Source organism: Dasypus novemcinctus, chromosome 2, assembly GCF_030445035.2.
Source record: "Dasypus novemcinctus isolate mDasNov1 chromosome 2, mDasNov1.1.hap2, whole genome shotgun sequence".
Lineage (NCBI taxonomy): Eukaryota > Metazoa > Chordata > Mammalia > Cingulata > Dasypodidae > Dasypus > Dasypus novemcinctus.
In genome coordinates, this window is record NC_080674.1 from 74,448,589 (window position 1) to 74,474,876 (window position 26,288).

At 39.0% G+C, this 26,288-nt stretch overlaps 1 protein-coding gene across 3 annotated transcripts in view; it reads left to right on the forward strand.

Annotated features, from left to right (window-relative positions):
* Positions 1-26,288, forward strand: part of ARHGEF28 (Rho guanine nucleotide exchange factor 28) — a 346,092-nt gene that overhangs the window by 232,657 nt on the left and 87,147 nt on the right. For all 3 annotated transcript variants that reach the window (XM_058310148.2, XM_058310153.2, XM_012523181.3), the window contains 4 exons: positions 9,612-9,654; positions 19,061-19,184; positions 19,514-19,646; positions 25,633-25,688. In XM_058310148.2, the coding sequence (XP_058166131.1) occupies positions 9,612-9,654; positions 19,061-19,184; positions 19,514-19,646; positions 25,633-25,688 (356 nt within the window). The remainder of the gene's footprint in view (positions 1-9,611; positions 9,655-19,060; positions 19,185-19,513; positions 19,647-25,632; positions 25,689-26,288) is intronic.

The following is a 26,288-nucleotide window of genomic DNA, read 5'->3' on the forward strand; positions in this document are numbered from 1 at the left end:
TGTAGCATCATGCAGAATAATTCCAATGTCCTAAAAAATGCCGTGTTCCACCCATTCTTCCCTTCTCCTTCCCCTGGAGCTCATGATAATCACTAGGTTGTAATTTTTGAAGAATAAGGTTCATAGTTACATGCATTAATATTGAGGGCTTGACATATTGGTCTGTCTTCTTTCATTAGGTGCTTCCTGTGTACTTGAGATGTTCTTACCCCTCTATTTTAGAACCTAGCAGGACTCCCCAGGATGGAAGTTTAATTTTTTAAAAATTTATTATGTGTTTCTCCATCCACTGAAATAATGCCCTGTGACAAGATGAACACTTTCATATGCCATAGAAGCATGTCCCAGGTGTGCCCTTCCCAAATATCCACCCCCAATACCCTGCACTAATAACCCTCCTCTGCCGTATTTGCTAAAAGAACATTTCCACCATTGTAGTTTTAATCAGATCTACAAGTCCCCAGACTTCATCTGTTCCTTCCTCCAGTCCTCTCCCCTGTTCTATGGATAGTTCATCCCAACACCACCCCCCAACTCATCCTCACATTCCAGCACTCTTGACCCCATTCACATCCCTGAACCACTATCACCCCCATCCACTGCCAAACCACCACCTTCCACCTTATATTTTGCCCATGTTGAGCACTGGCTCACCATATTCTACTCCCTTTCAAGACAGGGCTGTTTTAATGAAGTTTGATTCTCTATAAATCAGGTTATTGAGGTTTTGAGTCTATAGACTAAATGTTCAGAAAAGTTTGCATTCCAATGGATAGACTTAAATGGTTGCAAATGTCTAGATTTGAAGATGGAGAAGTGTTGGATTTCTTTAGGTTCTTGGCTATGATGCATTAAAGAATTTATGAACATGCCAGTTTAGTTAGGTCAGTGAAAAGAATTTACTTGGGAAATGGGGGAAAGAACAGAGCTTGCTGAGAAATAGGAGAGAAAGATGGAAATACTAAGATTTGGTGTGGGCTCCTCTAGGCAGAGAGAGCAGGCTCTACCTTGTATGATTATCTTTTAAACTGTTAATTATTCCACCCCCTTGCTAATGATAAGGGGATGGGCCCCAGAGGTTATTGGTTACCCCACCTATGGTAGGGGCTAATGGTGACGCCTTTTTGGAATATCCGGGGCCAAAGGAAGGTCCTGGAAAGAGCAACTGGGACCTCAAGGTTAAAGTCAAGGTCCCAGCGAGGTCTTGCAGCCATGTTGTTCGCTGGCCAGGTGGTCTGCTGGTCATGTTGTCTGTCAGCCATGTTGTGGGTCGTCTTCTCCTCCATTGCCCTGGATTAACCTGCTTTAACTCCCCTCAGAGTTCATGCCCTTATTCTTAAGCGGGCTGCTGAGGGGTAATCATTTTTCTGTGATGTAGTTACTTCTTGCTGGTTAGGGCAGTAGTCCTCACTTGATAAGGCATAAACTTTTCTGGCTATTCTATTGAGGTTGAGGGAAGACAGGTTCGACATTGTGGTTGGAAGTAGCTGAAATCCCTCTGTGACTAATATTTTGTTTTGGAAGGTGTTGATTCTGGAAGAAATAAGCTTAGTTAGAATTTTGAAGTTATATGACCCTACTAAAAGGATAAAAATGGTTGTAAATGGGTCCCAAAAGTGGGGACAGCTATGATATATTGGACCACAAGAGTGAGAAAATCCAGGTGCTTTCAGAGGTTGCATCCCTCTGAAGGTGGTAGGCTTCATCTTCCAGGTTTTGAATGTTATTTAGGACTATTCCAGAGTGATTTATATAGAGACAGCATTTTTTTTTTTTTAGAAATAGGCATGCCCACCCACCTCCCCCCCACCCATGCTGCTGTTAGCATGTTAAGGACTCTGTGATTTTGCAGTACTACAGCAGCAAGAGAGTTTGTTTGCTGTTTTAGGACTTCTAAGGGACAGCTAGTTTTTTCTGTGCTGTTAGTGCTAGGGAGAGATTGTAACAGATAATGGTGTTTGGTATATGTTGCTAATCCCAGTTTTCTATGGTGGTGGTTATGCTCAAGACAGCTAGCTAAGAGAAGGGATATGAGAGAAGAGGCATTGCTCTTTTAGTTATTGTATAGGGAGAAACTACAGGAAATGAAAACAGACAAGATTTCTTAGGAGATATTTTGCATGCCTTCCCCCTAGCATAGGTGTGTGGGCTATAGTCAGAGGGAACAGCTGGCTGTCACAAAGACACTACTTCACTTTGTCTCTTGAAAGGTGTTTCAGGCTGTCTAATGACTCATATGCATACGTCCTGTCAGATGCTTCAGGTGAGCTGGTGCGTCTTTGGGCAGCTGACTTCACTTGGGCTAAGTGCACCAAGGTGGCAATTCCTTTAACTTTAATAGCTGCAGGAGTGATGAGAACTACAGAATAAGGTCCCCTTCATTTTGGCGCTAATTGAGAGTGAGGCCGTTTTTCAGCCAGGTTTTGATCAGAACCTGGTTTCCAGGTCCTGGTTGAGGAAAGGTTACCCATAGACCACCTTGAAGGGGCTATGCTAAAGTGGGCCTTAGCCATCTCGTTTGCTGTTTTCCTTGTGGTGGGAAATGCTTAGTCCTGGCTGGATGGCATGTGGGTCTGCCAGTCTTCCCCAGGGTATGAGTGGCACAGGTTCTAGGATGAGGGCTTGGAGGGAGACTTGGGTTAAGCATGTTTTTCACCTGGTGTGGGGTGAAGACTGTGAGAGATCTCCCCCCACTTAACTTGGTGGCTTTTTTTTTTTTTAATTAAAAGGGTTGTTGCCCCCACTGCTCTCAAGCAAGGTGGCTATTCCTTTATTTTACAGGCATGTTTATTAACTACTTAGAAAATGAAGTTTTTCAGGACTTTTAACATGTTTAATATTCCTCTGCTTATGATTTAGAATAGAAAAGATATTACCATAATCATTAGGCACATATCTAGAATAGGAGGGATATAGGTACAGTATTTAAAACTAATGAATGCACTAATCAATGCATACGTTTTTTGTGTGTGCTGCAGTTAATAGATCTAAGCTCCAGGTTTGCAATACCATACATGTTGTCTCTCAATGGGAGCAGGCCATAATGCCAACTGCGTTTAAGTTCTATTCACATCACTCTAATAATCATTGTTCCATTTGGTATGTTCTTCTCACAGCCAGCGTGCTGCAGCACTCCTAATCCTAGAGAGAAGCTAGGAAAGTAGGTGCCAGTATTCCACTGGCCTGGTGCATAGCACCTTTCAGCACTATGAAACAATGTCAGTTTGGAGGCAATATCCATTGTGCATCTGGCCATATTGAGCCATTGCTGGTTGCTGCAGGAGTTTGAAATGACAATGTACTCTCTATCCACTTTAGGAGCATAACTTAGAGATGTGGTAGATACTTGTATTGTTTTAGGGGTCAGTGACCAGCCTAGCCAGTAACTCCAATGGAGAGGCAACCTGCAGTGTTTTGAAGGCTTGGTTTGAATGTACAAGAGTTTGACAATTCTGAAGTATGTTTTGATTTTTATATACTTTCTAAACACTTCTAATGCTATGTATAACATATTAAATGAACTTAACTTGTTAGTACTTTGCTTTTTACTTGTACACTTTTACTATGATGACGTTAATTACACAGGTATTTTACATTAGCAGCATGGGAAAACTTACTTTCTCAGTTGTTTTATGAAAACTGAAGATTCCCAATGGAATTAAGATTATTTTTCCTTACTACCATTTTAACAAACAGATTGAGGTGGCCTATGACAGGTTTTTCTGTTATGAATTTTCTTTTTTGCTATTAATATCAGTTTACATTTCTAATTAATAATGGCTGCTTGGAATTAGTCATTTAAATGCTTCAGTTTAGAAGAAAACTCCTTATAATTAACCACAACCATATAGATTGGTTACTTTATCTTAAGATAAGCTCCTTAAATTAGAGTTACCAACCAATGAAATTTACTTTATCCATTTAAGAGAGGACAGATCTACATTTTTTTCTTTAGCTTAATTTCATTAAACATGAACTTACAACTTTTATTATTTTAAAGATTTAAAACATATACTGTTAATTTATTTACTTGGTATTCTATAAACCAGAGATAACAGCCAAGCTAAATAAATTGAAACCATTTTAGTTTATGCAAGGAATGTTCTTTTTCCTTCTTTTACAGGAGGCTAAAATTTATTTTTTAATAAAATTCTGAAACTGAATTATCTTAAAAATATACTGACTGCTAGGTTCTTGAATATATTACAGTTGTTTAATTTGTTTTAATCATAATTTAGAAAAGATATTTTTATAGTTTTTAAGAACTTTTCCTTTACTCACTTAAATTTGGTAATAGAGTTATTAACCACCCTTATTTTAACCACCCTTATTATAGGGCTGGTAAAAGGTTTAAAGTGGGGAATAACAGGGAAAACTGATTTTTAATTACCCGGGCCTGCAAGAGCTTTAACCTGTCATTACACTTAGCCCCTCCCTCAGAGCTTTTACAAAGAGAAGTCCCTGGGGGCTGAGTAGGTTAAAAGAGCTCAAGAGAATCTTTTTCTGTTTCTCAATAGTTCTTATATTTAGATTTTTATATGAACATCCCATTCTGCTTAGCCTAATTTGGGCTTTAGGAATATTCATCACATATGTAACTGTATATTTAATTTTTAACAGTTTGAATATGGATCTTTTAAGAATTTTTATTTGTTAATTTGATATTTTCATCCTAACATGAAGATATACACTGAGCAAATAGGCAGGCGTGAATAGTTTGACAGAGAAATACAACTTACTAAAGTTACTTAAAACTTTCATTCTTTTACAAAATAAGTTTAACTGTAAAATAACATTTGAAATATTTTTTAAAAAGCCTTTTTTTCCTAATTTGCACTGTTACCATGCATTTTTGTGTGAGAATTTAGTTCCTTAATGATTGGCTTATAGCCAAAGTGTCCTCAATGCTTTAATACAATTTTCCTTTGCTTCAGAAATTTGCTTATTTCCCATTTTAACTTTAGCAGACCTTGGATGAGCAAGAATAATTCTATGCATATTCACTGAGACTGTTGAAGCCTCAGGGGAACTCATGAACTACTGCTTTTAGGAACCCCCAACTGTCAAGGCAAGAGGCCTCTCTCACTTTCCAGTCTGCCGGAGGACTCTGGCGGCGCTGGACTGAAAGAGTGGACATTCAACTCTGAGACCAAGAATTCCAGTAGGCAACAATTTAGTCCACATTCGGAGCCCCTAGAGAAAGCAGGGTCACTAATACCAGTGCAAGGACAGGAGACAGGGGTGTCTCAAGTTTGCTTTCTCCTGAGCTATAGGGGCAGAAGCTGTCATGAAATAACTATAAGCAAAGACAAGGGATGAGGCTAGATTTGAAGTAATCATTTAAAAAGGCAAGCTCAGTTTATAATTACAATAGCTGAAGTTTAATGGCTAGGTGAACTTAGTTACAAAGTAACTATAATCAAAGGTGAGTTTGGTTTAAGATTACCATTATAATAGCTAAGTTTAGGCTACAACCACCCAGCTATAACAATTTGTTATTCTTCTTCTGCTGTTTTATAATATAAAGGCATTTATATAATGATCTTTTAGTTACAATTTCTATTACTGCTAAGTTTTCACTTAAAAACAATTTGAGCACTTCTGTCGTTAAGCAACTAAAACAATTTTATTATTAACAAATTGGCTAAGTTTTTCTTTTCCTGCAGTTGAATTAATTCCACTTGTGATTTCTTTGCATATCTATTTTAATCGCAAGATGGAAATGACATTTAAAGACTCATTTTTAGGTTACCTTTCACTGTTACCAGTTTGTAACAGGTGAACCCCAAATTTGATTTACAATTTCCTAGGCACAAGCAGACTAACAAAGTTGAAGCAAACACATATTAGAACAAAAGAGAGAATTTTATGCACTTAGTTTAGCTTAGGGAAAGACTTGACTTTGGAATCACCTGGATGCTAAGCTCCCAGTGTTTGTCTAAGGCAGAAATGTTTTGCAGGTCTTTCTAGCTTCATTCCATCAGGAAAAGCCCTGGGCAGCTGCTAGATACAGAGCTCAGGGGTTTAGAGAATCCCTGCCCTCGACAAGACATGAATTGGGGCTGCATTTCATTAGGTACTCCCACAAGGGGTCAAACCTTGCAAGCCTTCTTAGCTGGAAGGATTGGAGTATTATAAGGAAATAATCAGAGAGCTAGGAAAACCAGGAACCATTTCATTATAACTAATGGCACATGAGGAGGTTCCTTATTCTACAGGGGAGAGGTTTGGTAATTAGAGTGCATTTCTTTATCCCTTTAAGCCAGGGTTATTAACTTTTTTGTTCCATGGACCCGTTATTAAGGACTGCTTTAAGGAGACACGACCACGTGGTGGTGGTCTCTGGACCTCAGGTCTGTCTGTCTTCTCCTCTTACATAGTCTTAACTGGAATTCAAGGTCCCATGCAGAGCCCATTCTTGGCCATGCTATGGCCATGTGGTATGGCAGGAAAAGATTAAACTAGGCAGGTTGTCCCAATTTAAGAGCCGTCCATTATCCTAGGGGAAGAAAACACGTTCGTCAGTTTGGATGTCATCCCACCACTAGCTTGATGGAACGGGATTGCTCATTGAGCCAGTGTCCAGGAATCAGGAACTCTGCCTGCTGCCCCATATTTTGGGGATTGGGAGCTTTGTCTCTGGGTGTCCCCAGAACCCTAGAGGTCTTGGGGGTGTCTGGGTCTGGTTCCTAAACCAAAACACTCAAGCCAGGCTTTCTTGTTAGGAAAGGGGGTGGCTAGGGACCTTGACACACTTTTGCCTACTTTGCAGCGGTTTTAGAAGTGGCTATGAGTGAGCTTATCCCATAGCAGTTCCCAGGGGTTCTTTAGTTAAACCCAACATTAAAAGCCCTAAAACTAGAGTAATTGTCCTGTGACTTACTCACAAACACCCTCAGGCACCATCCCTCCACACCAGACAATCTCCAGACTTCTCCAAGGTGGAGAAGGAACAATGCCTCAGGGCACTGCTGAGGGTAGAGCTTTTGCCTCGCTAAGAAATGCATTTTCAGTTTCTAAGACATTCTAAAGCATCTTACAGTGGCAGAATGAGGACAGCAGTAGCTGGAAGATCAAAGGCACCTTTTGTTAAAAGGAGTTAACTAGCGGATTCAAGTTAATAATATACGAGGTCATAGCCATTCTGAATTTAGAAAGGTTTTGGCAAACTCCCTGCAGACTCCTGCTCAAATTAGGCCATGTGCTCACTCAGGTTTCGAGGTCAATTTCATCCACCATGGGGATTGGCCCCTACTACCTCTGGAGAGAGAGCTGGAAGTCTGGGCAGACTGAGTTTATGTCTTTTGTGAGCTTATCCAGGAACTCCCTATCCATTAACTCCTTTTAAAATGGCAGAACCAAAAGAAGGCACAGGTCTGAAACCTCACCAGCTTCTGGCAGGGGCTTGGGAGCACCACTCACTTATATATCTCCTGCCTGGCTCACCAAATGAAGATGGAGAAGCATTGGATTTCTTTAGGTTCTTGGCCATGATGCATAAAATAATTTATGAACATGCCAGTTTAGTTAGACCAGCAAAAAGAATTTACTTGAGAAATGGGGGAAAGAACAGAACTTGCTGAGAAATGGGAAAGACAGAAATACCAAGATTTGGTGTGCACCCCTCAAGGCAGAGAGAGGGGGGGCTCTGCCTAGTGTGATATCTTTTAAACTGTTAATGATTTAATTATTCCACCCCCTTGCTAATGATAAGGGGATGGGCCCCAGTGGTTATTGGTTACCCCACTATGGGGGGTTCTAATGGTGAGGACTTTTTGGAATATCCGATAAGAGGAGGTCCTGGAAAGTGAAACTGGGACCTCAAGGTTAAACTCAAGGTCCAGTGAGATCTTGCAGCCATGTTGTTTGCTGGCCATGCTCTCTGTCAGCCATGTTGTCTGTCAGCCATGTTGTGGTTCATCTTCTCCTCTATTACTTTGTGCTAACCTGCTTTAGGTTGATACCATTTAGGTAGTGAAAAATCTTAGGACTATTCAGAATAAACGAACACCTATCAAAGAAGGCATAATTTTAACTGCTTGTATGTGCTCAAAGTACATATATAAAAGCTTGACTAGTTTAAGGAGTCTAATGTCTTATTGTTTAGTTTGTTAGATTACTGAGAAGTAAAGTGACATTTATATTACAATACATTCTCTCGATGTGTTTTGAGTAGTCCTGAAATTTTCTCTGTGTGAACAAAGACTAAGTATCCCTTTGCCCTAGTGGGAAGATACTGTCTATGAGCTGTAATACAAATATGTGAAAGAGTCAGATAGGATGCTCTTTCTGTCCTTCTTGTTCTTGTTTGTCATGTTCTTCCTTCTTTGTCTCTTCCAAATTCTATCATTTCTCATGCTTTTTTTTTTCTTATTTGAGCTAAGAGTGCTGTTGTAGCAACTTTATTATTTAATACTTGTATACATAAAGCAAAAATCCAACAGTGTAATTCCCTTTGGTTCATCGTGGTTTGAGATAGAAAGAAACATTGTCAATATTGAAATGATAATCACCTCAGCAAAATGGACACAAAGAACTCTGCATTGAATACTTAGAAGAGTGAAATAAATATACTTTTGAAAGCTATTGTGAACCAGTGAATGGAATCCTGTTTGACATTGTCCAGTTGCTTTTGTCTCTTTCCATAATTTCATGACTTGGTTATCTTGGTCATGTGGCTTTTCCCCACATTAACCTATTTAAAACACAGATAATAATTTCTGACCACTACTTAATTTGAAGAACATTTAATAATGGCTATAAAATAAAGCCCTCTACTTCGTCAAAGTGGATTTTCTATTGGATATAAGATTGCATTAGAATCAGTATTGATATTTGCCCATTTCAAGGAATTTTTTTTAAAAGAATTAGTTTTCTTCATCTATCTGGCCCATCTCCCTTTGCAACTTAGTTTTGCCTCTTCACTGATGGGAGTGTAATAGTAAAGGATTTGTCCCCACTCTGTAGGTGGTGTGTTCCTCCAGAGTGGCTGTAGCCTCTCTTTGGTCTCTCTCACTGTCTAAATTAGTGTCCCTGTAGTAAGTACTCCAGTTTCGGAAACAAGATGGTGACAGCCATAGGAAAGGTTGTTCTCCCTTTCCCATGGCCCACAAGCACAGCTCTGAATTTGCTGCTGCTAGGATTTTATAAAGGCATTGCATCTCTACTAAAACTCTTCCTTGTGCTGGCCTTCACAACTTTGTCCTATTGAGCTTTGCTAAAAAGCAACTAAGATGTTTGTTGGTTTTGTGTGTTGGGGAATTAGTGTTATGCATAAGGCATGATGCTCTGACAAGAAGTACCCAAAAGGCAGAATTAATTTTCTGTACTTCTGAAAATGTTTACTGCCCATTGCTAATGCTAACTCAGTGTATAAAAATTATTCAATGTTGACATGGTTTGGTCCCTCTTTTAACTTAGGGAAAAGTGGGAAAATGATGAAGATATCCAGAGTGATGTCTTATTTGTATAAATTACCTGTTTTGTCATTATTTTCTGACCGATGCTGTATATAATGATAAAATATGGTTGAGTGTGTGAAAATTTTAGACTAACACGTGACTGCTAGTTTGTCTACCTTGGTTTTTATTTTATTGTTCTGTGTCTTATAGAGCAAAGAGCTTACAGTTTACCGGAGCCACCAAGAGAAAAAAGGTATTTTAACTGTTAAAACTTCCTGATCCATCTTTGGAGATGTTTGCACATCATTTTTTATACCATTTCCATAGTCTATAGGATGTTTCTTTGTAACAAGCCTGTCTAGGATGCCTTGCTCCCTCTGTCATCCATTTCAGCGTCCATCAGCCAGTCCTCTCCTTTCAGTCCCCAAGTTTGTGGGCTTAGGGTTGGTGACAGGGTTGTTCTGTTTTAGGGAGTGTCATAGCTGAACCCCTCCAGGTGTACAGAATCAAGGGGGAGCAATGTGAAGACCATCTGCTTTTGAAAGACAGATTCTCTGTAGTTCTGTCAACCATGAAAAGATGACTTAGTAACTGGCCCCTGAGTGGTCAATTATACAAAATGTCACTGCTATTTTCCTTCATGGGTTATTGCTTAACAGGGTCCTGTTTTGAAACCAAAGAATAAACATTACAAAAAGTACTTTAAGCATTGTTAGTTTTCTGACTGATAAACAGGTTCGAAAGCTTTGAATCTAAACATTTTTCTTTCCTAGACGTTAGAATTGTTGGGGTAAAGCTTGGGAAGCAGACTAGTGAGCAGCATGATTGAGTTCTTTTGGTCTCAAGTGACCACCTGCACATGAGTTACACTGTGAAATACCTCTGGGACTGCCAAGGTCTGTGCAAAAGCAAGTGTCAGAAGTGGCATAAATGTTTGGCTTTCAAAGACCATGGAAAAAGAGGAAAGTGGCTTTTAATTTTGGTGATATTAATGCTAAAACGAAACATTTTTTTAAAAGGTTTTTAATTTATTTCTCTTCCCTTCCCCCGCAACCCCCCAGTTGTCTCCTCTCTCTGTCTATTCACTGTGTGTTCTTCTGCGACCGCTTCTATGCTTATCAGCGGCACCGGGAATCTGTGTTTCTTTTTGTTGTGTCATCTTGTTGTGTCAGCTCTCCGTGAGTGTGCGGCGCCATTCCTGGGCAGGCTGCACTTTCTTTTTTTTTTTTTTTTTTTTAAGATTTATTTATTTATTTAATTTCCCCCCCTCCCCTGGTTGTCTGTTCTTGGTGTCCATTTGCTGCGTCTTGTTTCTTTGTCCGCTTCTGTTGTCGTCAGCGGCACGGGAAGTGTGGGCGGCGCCATTCCTGGGCAGGCTGCACTTTCTTTTCACGCTGGGCGGCTTTCCTCACGGGCGCACTCCTTGCACGTGGGGCTCCCCCACGCGGGGGACACCCTTGCGTGGCACGGCACTCCTTGCGCACATCAGCACTGCGCATGGGCCAGCTCCACAGGAGTCAAGGAGGCCTGGGGTTTGAACCGCGGACCTCCCATGTGGTAGACGGACGCCCTAACCACTGGGCCAAAGTCCGTTTCCCAGGCTGCACTTTCTTTCGCACTGGGTGGCTCTCCTTACAGGACGCACTCCTTGCGCGTGGGGCTCCCCTACATGGGGGACGCCCCTGCATGGCAGGGCACTCCTTGTGCGCATCAGCACTTTGCATGGGCCAGCTCCACACAGGTCAAGGAGGCCCGGGGTTTGAACCACGGACCTCCCATGTGGTAGGCAGGTGCCCTATCCATTGGGCCAAGTCCACTTCCCCTAAAATGAAACATTTTAATATCTTGATCAAGATGAACTACTTTGTTTTAAATCTTGGAATAAAAGTATCAATAAGAAAATGCCTTCTTTTGTTCATTTCTGTTTTTATTGAGACCAGGATGGAAAAAGATGAAAAAAGAGGAAGAGTAAGAATGTTCTTTAAGGATAGGATGATGATGAAGCTGACATTATGGCAATGATGATGATGATGACGGCAATGATAATAGCAGTAGCAGCATTAACTGACATTAATGAGTGTTTTATGGGCTTTATACTGCTTTAAGCACTTTACTTTTATTATTTCACTTAAGCAATTTGCTTCATAATTCTGGAATTTGATAATCATCCTAGTCATCATTCTTCCTAATATCTTTTTAATAGTTGGGAGAAGTAATAAACTGATTGTAAAAGTTATTTTTCATTAGGAGAGGAGTTAAGACTGAAGGAGCCAGTGTCATAATTAGCCTATAAACTGGTTTAACTTGAATGGGATGTGTAGGGAGCAGCCTTTTCTCTTAGTCTCCTTTCCTTGTCACTCCCATTTTTCCCCTCATTCTTTAGTTTTTCTTGGTCTGCATCCTCTAAGCATGTGACTTTTTCATTGATATCTCTTGATGGATTTAATAGAGGAGATCTTTCCTCTGACCTGCTTGAATATGCTAGTAGTTTCTTCAGCCATATCCAGTGCTTTGTTTTGGTCATTCTTTAGATATTTACTTGAGATTGTGTCTTTTGTGGGGTTCTGTTATTTATATTCATCCCTCAGTTTCTGTAAAAGGATGTATCCAGTTCAAAGGAGTTCACTGCAGACCTTGCAGGCTCATTTCATCAGGCACGCCCTCTATCCCAGTTTCTTAAAGAGAATATATTGCATGATTCAGTTATTTTTATTGTCAGTATGTCTCTCAAATCTAATAAACTAATGCCTCCTATTTTACTAAAGACCTGGGCATCTGAGTTTTGAAAGACATTCCCACTGCCTCAATTTTCAGTTTGGATAGTGAGAACTTGTTTATCACTTAGGTGCCTAGTTCTTTAGAAAAATATGAAGTAATAGAAATAATAGAGTTAAGAATTAAGGCTGTGGGGGGAGTGGGGGGTGGGGGCGGTGGGGTTGAATGGGACCTCATATTTTTTAATGTAATTTTTAAAAATAAATAAATAATTTAAATAAAAAAAAAAGAATTAAGAGATTGAGGATTCATATTCTTTAGGTATTTTAAATACCCATTTATCTATTGAAAACAAAGTACCAGGAAAGTCTGCAAAGAACAGGGCATGAAAAACTTTATTGTGGGTGATTCCACTGGTCATCTACCTGGTAATAGAGATTAGGCATTCTTAACCTTGGATGTTGAAAATAATGTAAATTAATTTTTTCCAGAGCCTTAGAATTCAAAAGTTCTAAAAGGAAATCAATTGACTATTTTCTCTTCTCAGTTCTTTTCTAAAGTACTTAATTGTTAAATTAGCAGATTTGGAATATAAATCAATCAACCTTCTATATTTGATCAGAAGGTACATTATGCTAACAACTCTCATAATTTGATAGTGGATGTCTAAGATGCCTTTCTTCCAGGTTGGTTGTTTCTTTTCAGTTTTTAATATTTAGTTTCAGGATTTGTATGTGTTGTCATCTTTCAGGTCTTATCAAACTTTGATTCTGAAGGTTATGTTATAATTTTATATAGTTTTATAAAAATATAAAATATATTTTGCAAATATATGATAAATTGTGGTACATTTATTTGTTCTTAATCAAAAGAGAAATTGTTCTAGATATAATCTTCTGTGGTATGGGAACTGGAGGTAGAGTTGGGTAAACAAGAATTAGTTTTCTTTTAGTTGTTACCCTACTGGGAGGAGCCTTCTTGATCTCAGTTTGCATTGCCTGTACCATTCTTTAATTCTGAGCCTTAGGTCCCCTCACCACACTGCTCTTTACTTTGACATTGGATGGCCTCTGGTGGGATCTCCTGAAGAGGATTCTTTTTAAGCTTTCAAATGTGTTTTTCCAAAGTGAGCCTGTTGAATATTATGATAAGAGTTTTGCAAAGTAGGTTAAGGCACGAGAGGTTACAGAAATTTCTGATTATATTAACCAATGCATTATCCAAGGCAAAAAACGAATAGAGGAAGTAGAAAGGAAATAAGGGATCTGAGTTTCTTTTTCCAATAGTCTTAGAGTACATTCATTTCTTTTCATCCCTTCCCCTTCTAATTATTTAAATGTTTTCTCTGAGTAGGAAACCCAGTTTTGTTCATTGTGCAGTATTTGAGCATCAGGGCACACACTGTCTTCACTATGCCTTTAGCATCTGTATGAACAAGAGACAGCTCTGAGGCCATTTATTTTTTCTAAATGAATCCACAGGTTTGAATTCCAAAGTACCTATTATTGAGGTTAAATAATTTAAAGTTTTGTTATCAGGGAGGTGTATATTGTATTTGTGTGAGAAGAGGCCTTAGAAATAATTTGGTCTAAGACTGTCATTACTTAGACGAGAAAAACCAAAGCACTGGAAAGTTGTCATTGAAGCCACCATTTTCATAAAATGTAATCCATGTGTATGTGTGTATTTCAGTAATATGATGGCTTTTAAGTATTTCCCAAAGACAAAGGTGTTAACCACTAATGTGGCAAATGAGAATTTTGGGGCATAGAGGAGATTTCAATTATGAAATGTTCATTATGAAACTAGTCTACGGAAGTCTTGTATGATTTGACATGATATTTAAGATCGCTAAAAATACTTTGTAGGTCTACAGTAATTTTAGAAATATGTTTTAGACTATAAGAGGGAGTTCTGGGGGAGATGTAACTCTTTATACCTAATTTTTTTTTTTTTTTTTTTAAGAATGATTTTATGGGTTAGAGTGTTTGTAGACTGGGTAAAGTTATCTCCAGCTTACCTCTTATTTTGAGGAATCTCCATAGCCTTCTCTCCTCTACAATCTGGAGAGTCTCAGATTGCAGATAGCCTGAGTGTGTGAGAGGGATAGACCCATGAGCCATGCAGTCTGTGTTTCTCAGGCTATATATGCAAAGGAAATGTGTGTCTTCTGGGTATTATCTCTGTGTCTCCCAATTAAATAAAATCCAGTTTCATATTGATGGTTATTTGACTTTGCCATGCCCTGGAAAATTTTTGTTACTACAATAAACACAGTGATGAATATTTTCAGAGTAAAATTACAAGTCTAAGAGTTCCTTTCTTTCGCCAATATTTTATTATGAAAGTTTTCAAGTATATAGAAAAGTTGAAAGAACTATATATATTGAACACCTATTTCCCACCACCTAGGCTCTACAATTGGTAACATTGTGCAGTATTTGCTTTATTGCATGTATACACCTATAGTATTATATATGTATTTTTTCATTTAAAAATTTATTGACTTATATCACTCATACATAAACATATATAAACAATAAAGTATAGGAAAAGTTGTGAACTTAAAAAGCAAACATTCATAACATTATACAGGGGTCCCATGCATCAATCTACCACCAATGCCTTGCATTGTTATAGGACATTTGTTTCAAATTATGAAATAATATCGTCAAAACCTTACTAATGACTCTAGTCCATATCTTACTAACATTTGGTGTGTTTTTCCCGCAACTCACCCTATTATTTTTTAAAATATGTTTTATTACAGAAGTTGTGAACTTACAAAACAATCATGCACATATGCAGAATTCCCATACAATACCCCTTCATCAACACATTCATACCGTGGTGGAACATTTGTTACAGATTATGAGATAATGTCAGCAGACTATTACCACTAACCATGGTCCATAGTGTACATTTGGCATACTTTTTCTAGACTCCCCCATTATCAGCATAGTACATATTTGGCATAGATACATGAATATTACAGTATTGCTGTTAATCACGGTCTATAGGTCACTACAGTTGTATTTTTCCCGTGCTTCTCCACATTCCCACCACCCTGCAGTAGTGATGTACGTCTGCTCTAGCTCACAAAAGACACTCTTGCCTTTGTACCATCAACCACAATTCTCATACACCTCAGGGTTTACTGTGCTATTCAGTCCCTAGATTATTCTCTAGCTTTCTTTCAGTTGACATTTACGTTCCAAGTCTATGCTTTCCAGTCACATTCCCATTTATAAACCAGCTGTTGCTCACTATAATGGGTTACTATCAACTCTATACATTTCCACACTTTTATAGTCAAGTTAATTAAAACTTCTACATACATTAAGAATAAGTAGTCTATTTTAGTCTTCCTTTTATCTCCTTTAAGAATCCACCACCTATCGCCAGGTCTTGAAGATGTTTTCCTACATTTTCTTCTAGAAGCTTTATGGTTTGTGCTTTTATATTTAAGTCTTTGATCCATTTTGAGTGGATTTTTTGCAGAAGGTGTGAGATAGGGGTCCTTTTTCCTTCTTTTGGCTATGGATATCCAGTTCTCTCAGCACCATTGGTTGAATGGGCTGTTCTGCCTAAGTTGGGTGGGTTTGACAGTCTTGTCAAAAATCACTTGACTGTAGATGTGAGGGTCTGTTTCTGAACCATCAGTTTGGTTCTATTGGTCTATGTATCTGCCTTTATGCTAGTACCATGTTGTTTTTACCAATTTAGCTAGGTAATATGATTTAAAGTCCAGAAGTGACAGTCTTCCAGTTTCACTTTTACTTTTTAAGATGTTTCTGGCTATTCAGGACCCCTTACCCTTTCAGATAAATTTGATAATCATGTTTTCCATTTATTTTAAAAATGTTGGTGAAATTTTTATTGGGATTGCAATTTTATATCAGTTTTGGTAGAAATGACATCTTAATGATATTTAGTTTTCTAGTCTGTGAGCATGGAATGTTCTTCCAATTATTTAGGTCTTTTAAAATTTCTTTTAACAATGCATTGTAGTTTTCTGAATACAGATGCTTTATATCTTTGGTTAAGTTTATTCCTAAATATTTTATTCTTTTAATCACTGCTGTAAATGGAATTTTTCCCCCCTGACTTCCTTCTCAGATTGTGCATTACTAGTGTCTTTTAAAGTCTGTCTCATCTGATGTAAGTGTAGCTACTCTGGCTTTTTGTTTTGTTTTGTTTTTGGTTACTGCATGCATGGGATATCTTTTTCCAGCCTTTCACTTTCAATCTGTTGTTATCCTTGGGTCTAAGGTGAGTCTCTTGCAGATAGCATATAGATGGCTTATATTTTCTTCTCCATTCTGCCAGTCTGTGTCTTTTGATTGGGGGAGTTTAATACATTAACATTCAGTGTTGTTACTGTATGGGCAGTTCTTATTTCATGCATTTTGACCTTTGGGTTTTATCTGTCCTGTTTTATTTTCACCATTCTTTTGAGACTTTTACTGATATAATCGTCATTTGTAGATTCTCTTCCAAGACTCTCTTTCCTGTCTTTTCTTTTTAGACTGTAGCACACACTTTAGTATTTCCTGCAAGACTGGCCTCTTTGTTATAAACTTTCTCAGTTTCTGTTTATTTTTGACTATTTCTGAATTTTGAAAGACAGTCTTGCCAGAGAGAAGATTCTTAGCTAGAAGATTTTCTCTTGCAATATCTTAAATATATCATACCACTGTCTTCTTGCCTCCATGTTTTCTGATGAGAAATAGGTGCTTAACTTTATTGGGTATCCTGTATATGTTATGCATTGCTTTTCTCTTGCTGTTCTAAAATTCTCCCTTTGTCTTTGGCATTTGACATTCTGATTAGTATGTGTCTCACAGTTGGTCTATTCAAATTTATTTGGATGGGAGCACATTGTGCTTCATGGACACTGATATCTATGTCCTTTAATAGAGTTGGGAAATTTTCCACCATTATTTCTTCAAATATTCCTTCTGCCCCTTTTCCCATCTCTTCTCCTCCTGGGATATCCATGAAATGTATGTCTGCATGTCTCTTGCTGTCATTTAGTTCCCTGCGACCTTGCCTTGTTCAAGTTTTCAGTTCTTTTCTTCATCTGTTCTTTTGTATGTTTGCTTTTGGAGGCCATGTCTTCAAGCTCACCAATCCTTTCTTCTGCTGCCTCAAATCTGTTGTTATTTGATTCTGGTGTATTTTTAATTGCATTTATTGTGCCTTTCATTCCTGCGTGATCTACTGTTTTTCTGTGTGTGCTTTCTAATTCTTCTTTGTGCTCATCCAATATCTTCTTAATAACCTTACTCTTTCTAACCATCTCATTGAATTTATTGAGATTTGTTTGAACATCTATTATTAGTTATCTCAACTCCTTTATGTCATCTGGAGGCTTATCTTGTTCCTTTAACTGGTTCATGTCTTCCTTTTTCTTGGTATGGATTGTAGTTTGTTGTTGGTGTCTTGGCATCTAGCTTACTAGATGTATTTATTCTCGGCGAAGTTTCTCTCTTTCATTTACGGTTTTCTTGTCCCTTCTCCCTTGTTGGTTGTTTAGTAGGAGCCAAGGATGTAGTTGGTACTGTAAGCTGTGGGGGTTGAAGCTGCCCACATTGACCCAGGAACCAGTGAAACTTCTCCCACCTTTCTTCTTTGCCAGGGGTAGGGACAGAGCAACAGCCATGTGTAATAATCCAAGTTGTGCAGGCCTAGACTGTAGTTGCCTGGAGAGACTGATGAAGCTTCACACCCCTTTTCCCCCCTGCCTGGGCAGGGATGGAGCTGCAAGTATGGGCAGCATTCTATGCCATGCAGGTCCAAAATGGCTGTGGTTGTCCAGGTAGACTTCTGACTGTTCAGTCTGTGCCAGCCTAATGTACCCTTAGTTATCTGGAGAGGCTGGTGTTGCTTCCTCCCTGCCAGAGTTGGGGCTGCAGCCGATCTGGGTGGAAAGAAACTGGTCCCTACCATCACTGTGATTTTCATTCAGCCTAGCCTCCCCTCATGCCAGGGGTGGAGTCAAAATGGTGGCTTCTGGCCTCTCTCTGACTTGGACAGGTTCAAACTATAGCTGTTCTTAGGATTATCCTTTAGCCAGCCAAATTTACAGATCAGTAGCTGAAGTCGGTGGCCAACCCTCTCTTCCTCCCTGGTTTTAGGAAATGGAGCTCCAACTCTAGTCACAGAATAGCTTCTGAGGTGACTTGTGCCACCACGGTAGTATGAGCATTGGCCTCTGCAGCATGATCTGTACTTTCCCAGAGAGGCTGGCATGCTTTATCCCTGCCAGAGGTGGGGCTGGGGGTTAGGCTAGACCTGCAATCAATCTGGATGGGAAGAAGCTCTTGTCTATCAGCACTGTGATTTTCAGTCAGCCCTGCTTCCCTTCATGCCAGGGGAGGAGTTAATGGTGGCTATCGGCCTCTTTCTGACTTGGACAGGTTCAAACTTTAGCTGTTCTTAGGATTATACTTTAGTCTGCCAAATTTATTAATCAGTAGCTGAAGTTGGAGCCCAACCGTCTCTTCCTCCCCTGTTTTTGGGAAATGGAGCTTCCAATTCCAGCCATGGAAGAGGCTCCAAGGCGGCTTGTGCTGCCAGGGGAGTATGGGCACCAACCTCCATGGTGTGAAGGGCTCTACCTAGGAATCTTCTCTGCAGATGGTCAGTCTCCTCCTTCTATTCTTTCAAAGATGTTGCAGAATAATTCTGCTCTCTTGGAGTCCTGAAACAGGTGCTTTAGATAGCTCTGGGTGATTACTAACTGCCCTGTAGCATGAGCTAACTCTAGGAACTCCTTACTCTGCTATCTTGCTGGTTGTCTATAGTATATATTTTTAAGGAGAGCTTCTATTTTTACCTTTAGAACAGCTATTATAATTTGAATATATATGCATGTTTTTATATATTGTTTGCTCCCTACTTAATTCCTATCAACCAATATAATAGATTCTTTTTTGTAGGATTCAGGAGGAAGAATGGGACAAATACATCATACCTGCCAAATCGGAATCTGAAAAATACAAAGTGAGCCGAACTTTCAGCTTCCTCATGAATAGGATGACTAGTCCTCGGAATAAATCGAAGGTAATTGGGGTTCTGTATTCTCTAAAATATTGATGGCTTAGTTTCTCAGCAGCTAGCATAGTTTTCACTTTCCCTTAAACTCTTCTATACATGTGTTTGAAAACCTCGTATTTCATATGGGATACTGTCCAAGTCATTTGAAATAGTAAGACAACTGCATCTTGGGGAATATTACATTTTGTTCTGTTATTCTTCTCTCTGTGCCATCCTTATATTATAATGGAAAATGTAGAGACTTTGCTTGTGTGGCTTGTGTAAAAAGATTGGCTCACAACATTTCCTGTTCTTCATTTCCCCCCACTTTCCTGCTATTGCTGCTTCATCTAAAGACAAAAAGCAAGGATGCCAAAGACAAAGAGAAACTAAATCGACATCAGTTCATCCCTGGATCATTCTCTGGGGTTCTACAGTGTTTGGTTTGTGATAAAACGCTCCTGGGAAAAGACTCATTCCAGTGTTCCAGTAAGTTCTCCATTCTAATGTATGCTGTCTTTGTGCTGTATCTTTTCAGAGAGTGAATTCCCTGAGAATAGAGGCCGTTGCTAAACACATTTACATAAACCTTCTTTTTCATGTTGTACATTTGATTTAGCAATCAACCAACCAATGACCAATAGTGGTCTTCCACAGATGATATCCTTCCTGAAGCCCAGACTTGTACACCTCACTGCTTACGTGGCGTCTTACTTGTTACATGCCCCAAGGCTCCTCATCTTCCTCTCATAGGCCCTCCTAAAAGTTGACCCTCTGTTAATGGCAACTCTGTCTTCTAGCCAGATGCTCCTGAGACAAAATTTTGGAGTCTTTATGCCTTTCTTTCTCTTATGTCCCACCTCCAATCTCTGGCTTCTGTCTTCAAAATACATATAAAATCCAGCCACGTCTCACCCGTCATTATAATCACCCTGGTTCTAGCCAACATTTCACTAGCTTTCTGACTGGTCTCCTTCCTTCTGCCTTTACTCCCTGAAGTCTTACAACATCAGCCAGAGTGAGCTTGTCAGGGTATTTATCCCTCTGTTCAAACTCCTCCAATGACTTCTGATCCTCCCCTGAGAAAAGGCCAAAGTAATCCTGTGACCGCAGGGCGCTCTGCGATCTCTCTCATCTTCTTTCCCCATCTCTTGCTCCCTTTGCTCCAGCCACACTGGCATCTTCATTCCTCATACATACCAGGCAAGCTCCTCCCTTTGGACCTTCCCTGGCTGTTGCAGCTGCCATCTTCAGACCACCTTCACATCTGTTCAAATAACACCTTCTTAGTTGACCTTTCTTGACCCACCCTATGCCTGGCACTTCCTGTCTCCCTTCCCTGCTTTTTAAAAAATTTTTCTGTAGCATTAACACCATCTGACTTAGTATATGCTTTACTTACTTACATTATTTCTGTCTCTCCAGAATGTAAGTTTATGAAGGCTGGTTTTTTATCTGTTGATTTTGTTTTCCACGATCTTTATTCACAGTATCTAGAACAGTGTCTTGTACATAGGTGTTGAATGGAAGATTAATTAAAGGCAAAAGACTTTAGGCCCAGACAGGTAAAATACATTCCATGTTGATCATGTCTATCCTTAATTCTTAATTGGTGGCCAAAATTGGCAGGGCAGTATCTGGGGTGGAATAGGAACACAAAGGGGAGAGAAGAGTAGTAGAAAGTTATATGTGAAATTTTTCATTAAACATGATTAAATTTAAAAATTTTAGGTATATCTGTAGTTGCATATCTAATGAAAATACAGTCTTTATATATGGTATTAATGGCAGATTAAATTTTCTTTTCACAGCTGACATTGTCTTTGGTTATTCCAGCTTTAGTGAATGGTTGACATTTGCTTTTCTTGGAGACTCAATTTGTTTCTTTTACTGGATCTGTAATAGCATTAAGTTTAGATGGTGCAGTTTGATATTACTGATGAATTCCAAAAAGAAATATTGGATTATGTTTGTAAACTGATCTTTTCCTCTGGGCATTTTAGATTATCTTGGAATCATAGGTTTATTTGATTAAGTAATTATGTAAACCTCTTGTGCCAGTAGGGTATTGAGTCTCCATCCCTTGGTGGGTGGGGACTCACAGATAAAAGGCATAGCAAAGGACAGAGTTAGGGTTTTTTTTTTCTTCAGTTTTTTTTTTTTAATTGACTTTGTAATAATATTACATTAAAAATATATATATATGAGTTAGGGTTTTTGATGTTGGAGTTTTGATGTTGGAGTTTGATGCTGGAGCCACAGAAAGTAAGCACACAGAGGAAAGAGAAGCAAGCCCAGGAAGGGAGGAACCCAGGAAGCCTGAACCCTCACAGACGTTGGCGGCCATCTTGCTCCAACACGTGAAGACAGATTTTGGTGAGGGAAGTAACTTGTGCTTTATGGCCTAGTATCTGTAAGCTCCTATCCCAAATAAATACCCTTTATAAAAACCAACCAATTTCTGGTATTTTGCATCAGTACCCCTTTGGCTGACTAATACAGATGCGATTCAATTTTCTAAATTTTTAGAGATTTGCTTTAAGCACTGTTTGGGAATTGTTTTTACCTTGCCTGTATTTCAACTGCCAGTTTATATGCATGATGGGCATATGTTTCATAGGTTATTGCTCCTCCTTGTTCACAGGGCTTGGGCTCTTTAATTGTACCCCAGCCACATCCCAGCTGTTTTTCTTCCCTAATTTTGAGACCAATTCCTTAAGTTGGGTGATAAATACATTAATGTCCATTTCTCGTATTTCTTTATTAACCACCGGTGTTTTGGCCTTGCCCCTCAGTATTGAACCATGCTTTAGAAGGAAATTTAGGGCCGCTCTTTAGTCAAATCTGAATATCTTTCCTCATTTTTCAGACTCACTGGTATTTCTGTCTTGTTTTCATGTTGACCAAACCTTCTTTAGGAAAACACTGTCCTCCCGCTTTCCATGGCACACTACTCACGTGTTTTACCACCTGTGTTTTCTCTCTCCCTTCCTCTATGTCTGGGTCCCCTCCCCACCCCACTCAATTCTTGGGCATTTATTCTTTTTCCTATTACTCTTTCTGATTACACTTATCCAATCTTCTGATTTAAAATATTGTATTTGGACCCATTCCTCCCAAATTCATGTCATCATCTCTCACTTTACTTCCATATTTCCAGATACCTGTAGGCTGGGCATCCATGACATTTATGGTCCCTTTTGAGATTGATGCCAGACCTGCAGGTTTAAACAGAAACTATCCTGGCATGCTGGCTTATATGGTGCACCTCTGTATGGGCACATGCAGAGATTTCAGTTTCCCAGAATAACATGTCTCAGGCCAACCTCAGCGACCACAAGCAAAGAGCTGCTGTTCCTGCTTGTGTTGATGGCACTTCAGGCTCAGGACCTTGGGGCACTTTAATTCCTCTTTCCTCGTGTTCCCCCAGACAATGTAGTTTGGGTCACTGTTTCATTTCTCTTCTCACTGTTATGTACATAGATTCTCATCACCACCTTTCTGACTTCTGAGAGTGAATTGTACTAGTTTCCCTCTCTCCAGATATTTTCACCTACAATTTATTTTGAATACCTAGACCCCATTAATCTTTGTAAAACACCACTTTAATCAACCTGCGTAAATTTGCAGTTCTTCTCTCAACTCGTTTACCAGGCCAAGCCCAAGCTCTTCAATGGGTGTTCCGTTTCCTCATCTGTGTCCTGATGACTAGTCCCACAGGTCTCTTCAGCCTTACTTTACAGCATGAGCCCTGTCAGTCCTGGGCCACTTTCTTGCGTGCATTTTCCTGCCTCTGCCACTTTGCTTATGATCATCTCCCTTCTTCCAGTTTCCCTTATGCCTCTGCAGTGTCCCGATTTTTTACCTTCTCTCTGGAGGTCTTCCCTGGCCACTGTGGGCAAATTCTCACAAATCACTTCTATGATCTATTTAACCTGTTCAGTTTAATCTCTTTCAGTTTAACTCCTAAAATAGACAAAGTTCTTTAAGGACTTCAATCACACAGGGACTTCTTCTGTATTCCCCTTCAGCAGCTAGATGAATCCAGGCTCTTAATACTCATACATGCTTACTGGCTCATGAGGGCTGGGAAGCCAGGACTCACTGCCAGGTAAACTTCTTGAAGTAAAGATTATGTTGGTTCATATTGGATGGGTTAAGTGCATTGTGATAAACATTTTAGGGGAAGATGGAAATCACTGAAAGTATATGAGATATATTTAGCTTTTAAAAGTCATTAAATTTTTAAGAAATGCAAAGGACTCATTATAAAAGATACAAAGTTTAAGGAGAAAATTAAAATTATGAAGAATCCTACCACCTAGAGATAATCTGCAATTAATATTTTTATGGAATCCCTTTTACCCTTAAAATATTTTTATTTTGATTTATTTCAGCTTTGTATGCTGATGTTTAATTTTGTGGTGATATCAAATGCAATTAATTATTCCTCATTATACAATAAAGATTTCTCCATTTTTTCACAATCTTAAGTACTGTTAAAATGAGTATTCATATTCACGTCTGTCCACATCTTTGATTATTGCCCTAGATTAATTTATAGAATCTTTATGAATGGATCAAAGTACACATTTGATTTCCTTGTTAGCCCACAGTTTATTTTTTTTGTTTTTTGTTTTTAAAGATTTATTTATTTCTCTCCCCCTCCCCCCACCCCCACCTCAGTTGTCTGTTCTCTGTGTCTATTTGCTGTGTCTTCTTCTTTATCCGCTTCTATTGTTGTCAGGAGCATGGGAATCTGTGTTTCTTTTTGTTGCGTCGTCTTGTTGTGTCAGCTCTCCATGTGGGTGGCACCATTCCTGGGCAGGCTGCACTTTCTTTCGTGCTGGGCGGCTCTCCTTACAGGGTGCACTCCTTGCACGTGGGGCTCCCCTACGCGGGGGACACCCCTGAGTGGCAGGGCACTCCTTGGTGCATCAGCACTGCGCATGGGCCAGCTCCACACGGGTCAAGGAGGCCCGGGGTTTGAACCGCGGACCTCCCATGTGGTAGACGGACGCCCTAACCACTGAGCCAAGTCTGCTTCCCAGCCCACAGTTTTTTAGAAGTAGTTTTAAGAGTCACAGTTTTTTTGTTTTGTTTTGTTTTGTTTTTTGAGGTGTATGTGTGTTGGTGGCTTAAACTTTGGCTATTAACATTAAGATTTTTACATTTGGTAAGAGAAAATGACATGTACACTCTTTAGTTTTGGGTCACTATTCCTATTCCATAGTATATGTTTGTTTTCAATTGTTAAAGTTAGTATTTCTAATCTTAAAAACATGATATGACATGAAATACAACATAATAAAAATATTCTAAATCCTGAGGCCTTATTCTTTCTGTTTTTCTATGTTAAAGGCAAATATAAAACTGTATTCCTATAAAATCCTCCTTATTTATAAAAAATTAGGTTTTACTTCTTGTATTTTGATTTTACATTATTTGATGCATAGAAATTTACACATTACACTGTCATTGCTGATTGTAACTTTTATCAGCATAAAATTACCCTTTTAAGGATCTGTAATGCTTTTGTGTTGAATTTTACTCTGTCTAAAGTTATATTCTTTTTGCTTTCTTTTTGTTTGTATTTCCCTTAACTATTTGAGTTTTTGATTGGGGTGTGCATCTTTAATTTAACTGTAGGTAATCTGTTGTGTAACTGAGAGGTCTTGTTTAGAATCACAGAACCAAACATAGATGGCAAACTATTCTTGAAACAGATAATTATTCTTGAAAGATTAACATATATTGTAAAAATAATGATTTAATAATGATAATCTGGGCCTCTGATTATATTAAGAGAGACTAGGAAGAGAGTTTCCACGCTGTTTCCCTTGATGCCTGGCTTTAGTTGCTTAGACCATCTGTAGTCCGATGGCAGGACCACCTGGATCTCTGAGCCAGTGGTCAGTGGTTAGAAGGGGACAGGGAATGGATCTCTTTACTTTTTTCAGTGAGGCAAGAGCATGCTGTTTTTATGAAGTAAAACATAGGAAAGCTGCCAAACTTCTCTTTTAATTTGGCTGACCTCTAACTTATAAAAATTCCTCCTGGAGCCTGGTAATAGGTTTTTTCAACACCGTTGTGGGTTTGTTTTCTTTCTTTCTCTCTTCGTGGGCATTTTATTGTTGTGGGAGTGGAGCGTTGCTACCAGCCAGATGTCAGAAACCCCTTACAGTATAATGCTTATAATAGAAAAGGAGTTTTCAGGCAGACACAGAAGTATTACAGAAGTGTATATCATGTATGACTCCAGGTTTTCCATAATTAATAAAATGCTGTGTAGAAGGGGAAAAATATTCCAAAGCGATTAAAGTGTTAATATTTTTCTTTCCTTCTTAATAGGTTCTAAAATATTTGTGTTTGTGTTATTTTTTATTATAGCCAGTAAAAGTATGATGCAATGTTACTCATTTCAGATTAACTTAAATAAGATGTGATTTTTTTTCTGTATTTCCCTTTATTTCAGACTGTAATGCAAATGTGCATAAGGGTTGTAAAGATGCTGCGCCTCCATGTACCAAGGTAATTTCACAGTCAGTGTGGATATTATATGTTTAGATATAGTAGGGTTGCTTCATATCTGAGTAAATCTTTTTTATTACTCTGTAGATTTATTTATAAAATGATCATTGTTTGATAAAATAGCACATGCTCAAAGTGTATAGTTCCTTAACTATACACTTTTAGAAATAAAGGAAAAGCTCAAGTCTGGCCAATTTATGTTCAAGGTGTGGTTGGGTTAGACTTTCTCTCAGGCTCTGCTTGGTGTCCTAGTGCAAACACTGAGCAGATGTGAATGAATGATAGAGAAGTAGTTCTCAAACATCAGAAAACATCAGCATTGCCTGGAAGACCTGTGAAAACACTGATTGCTGAGCTGCACTCCCGGAGTTTCCCATTCAGTAGCTCTCTGGGGAGCCTGAGAATGTCCATTTCTACCCAGTTCTCAGGTGGTGCTGATTTGCTGGTCCAGGGACACACTTGGTCGCAAACCTTCATGTTAATTGAAACCCACATTGTTTCAGGTCAGCAGGGTGGGAGCTGTTTTGGAATTCGCATAAGGGGCTTCTTTCCTGCAGGCAGGAGGAGCGGCCAGTGCAAAGAAACAAGCAGGAGCATGGC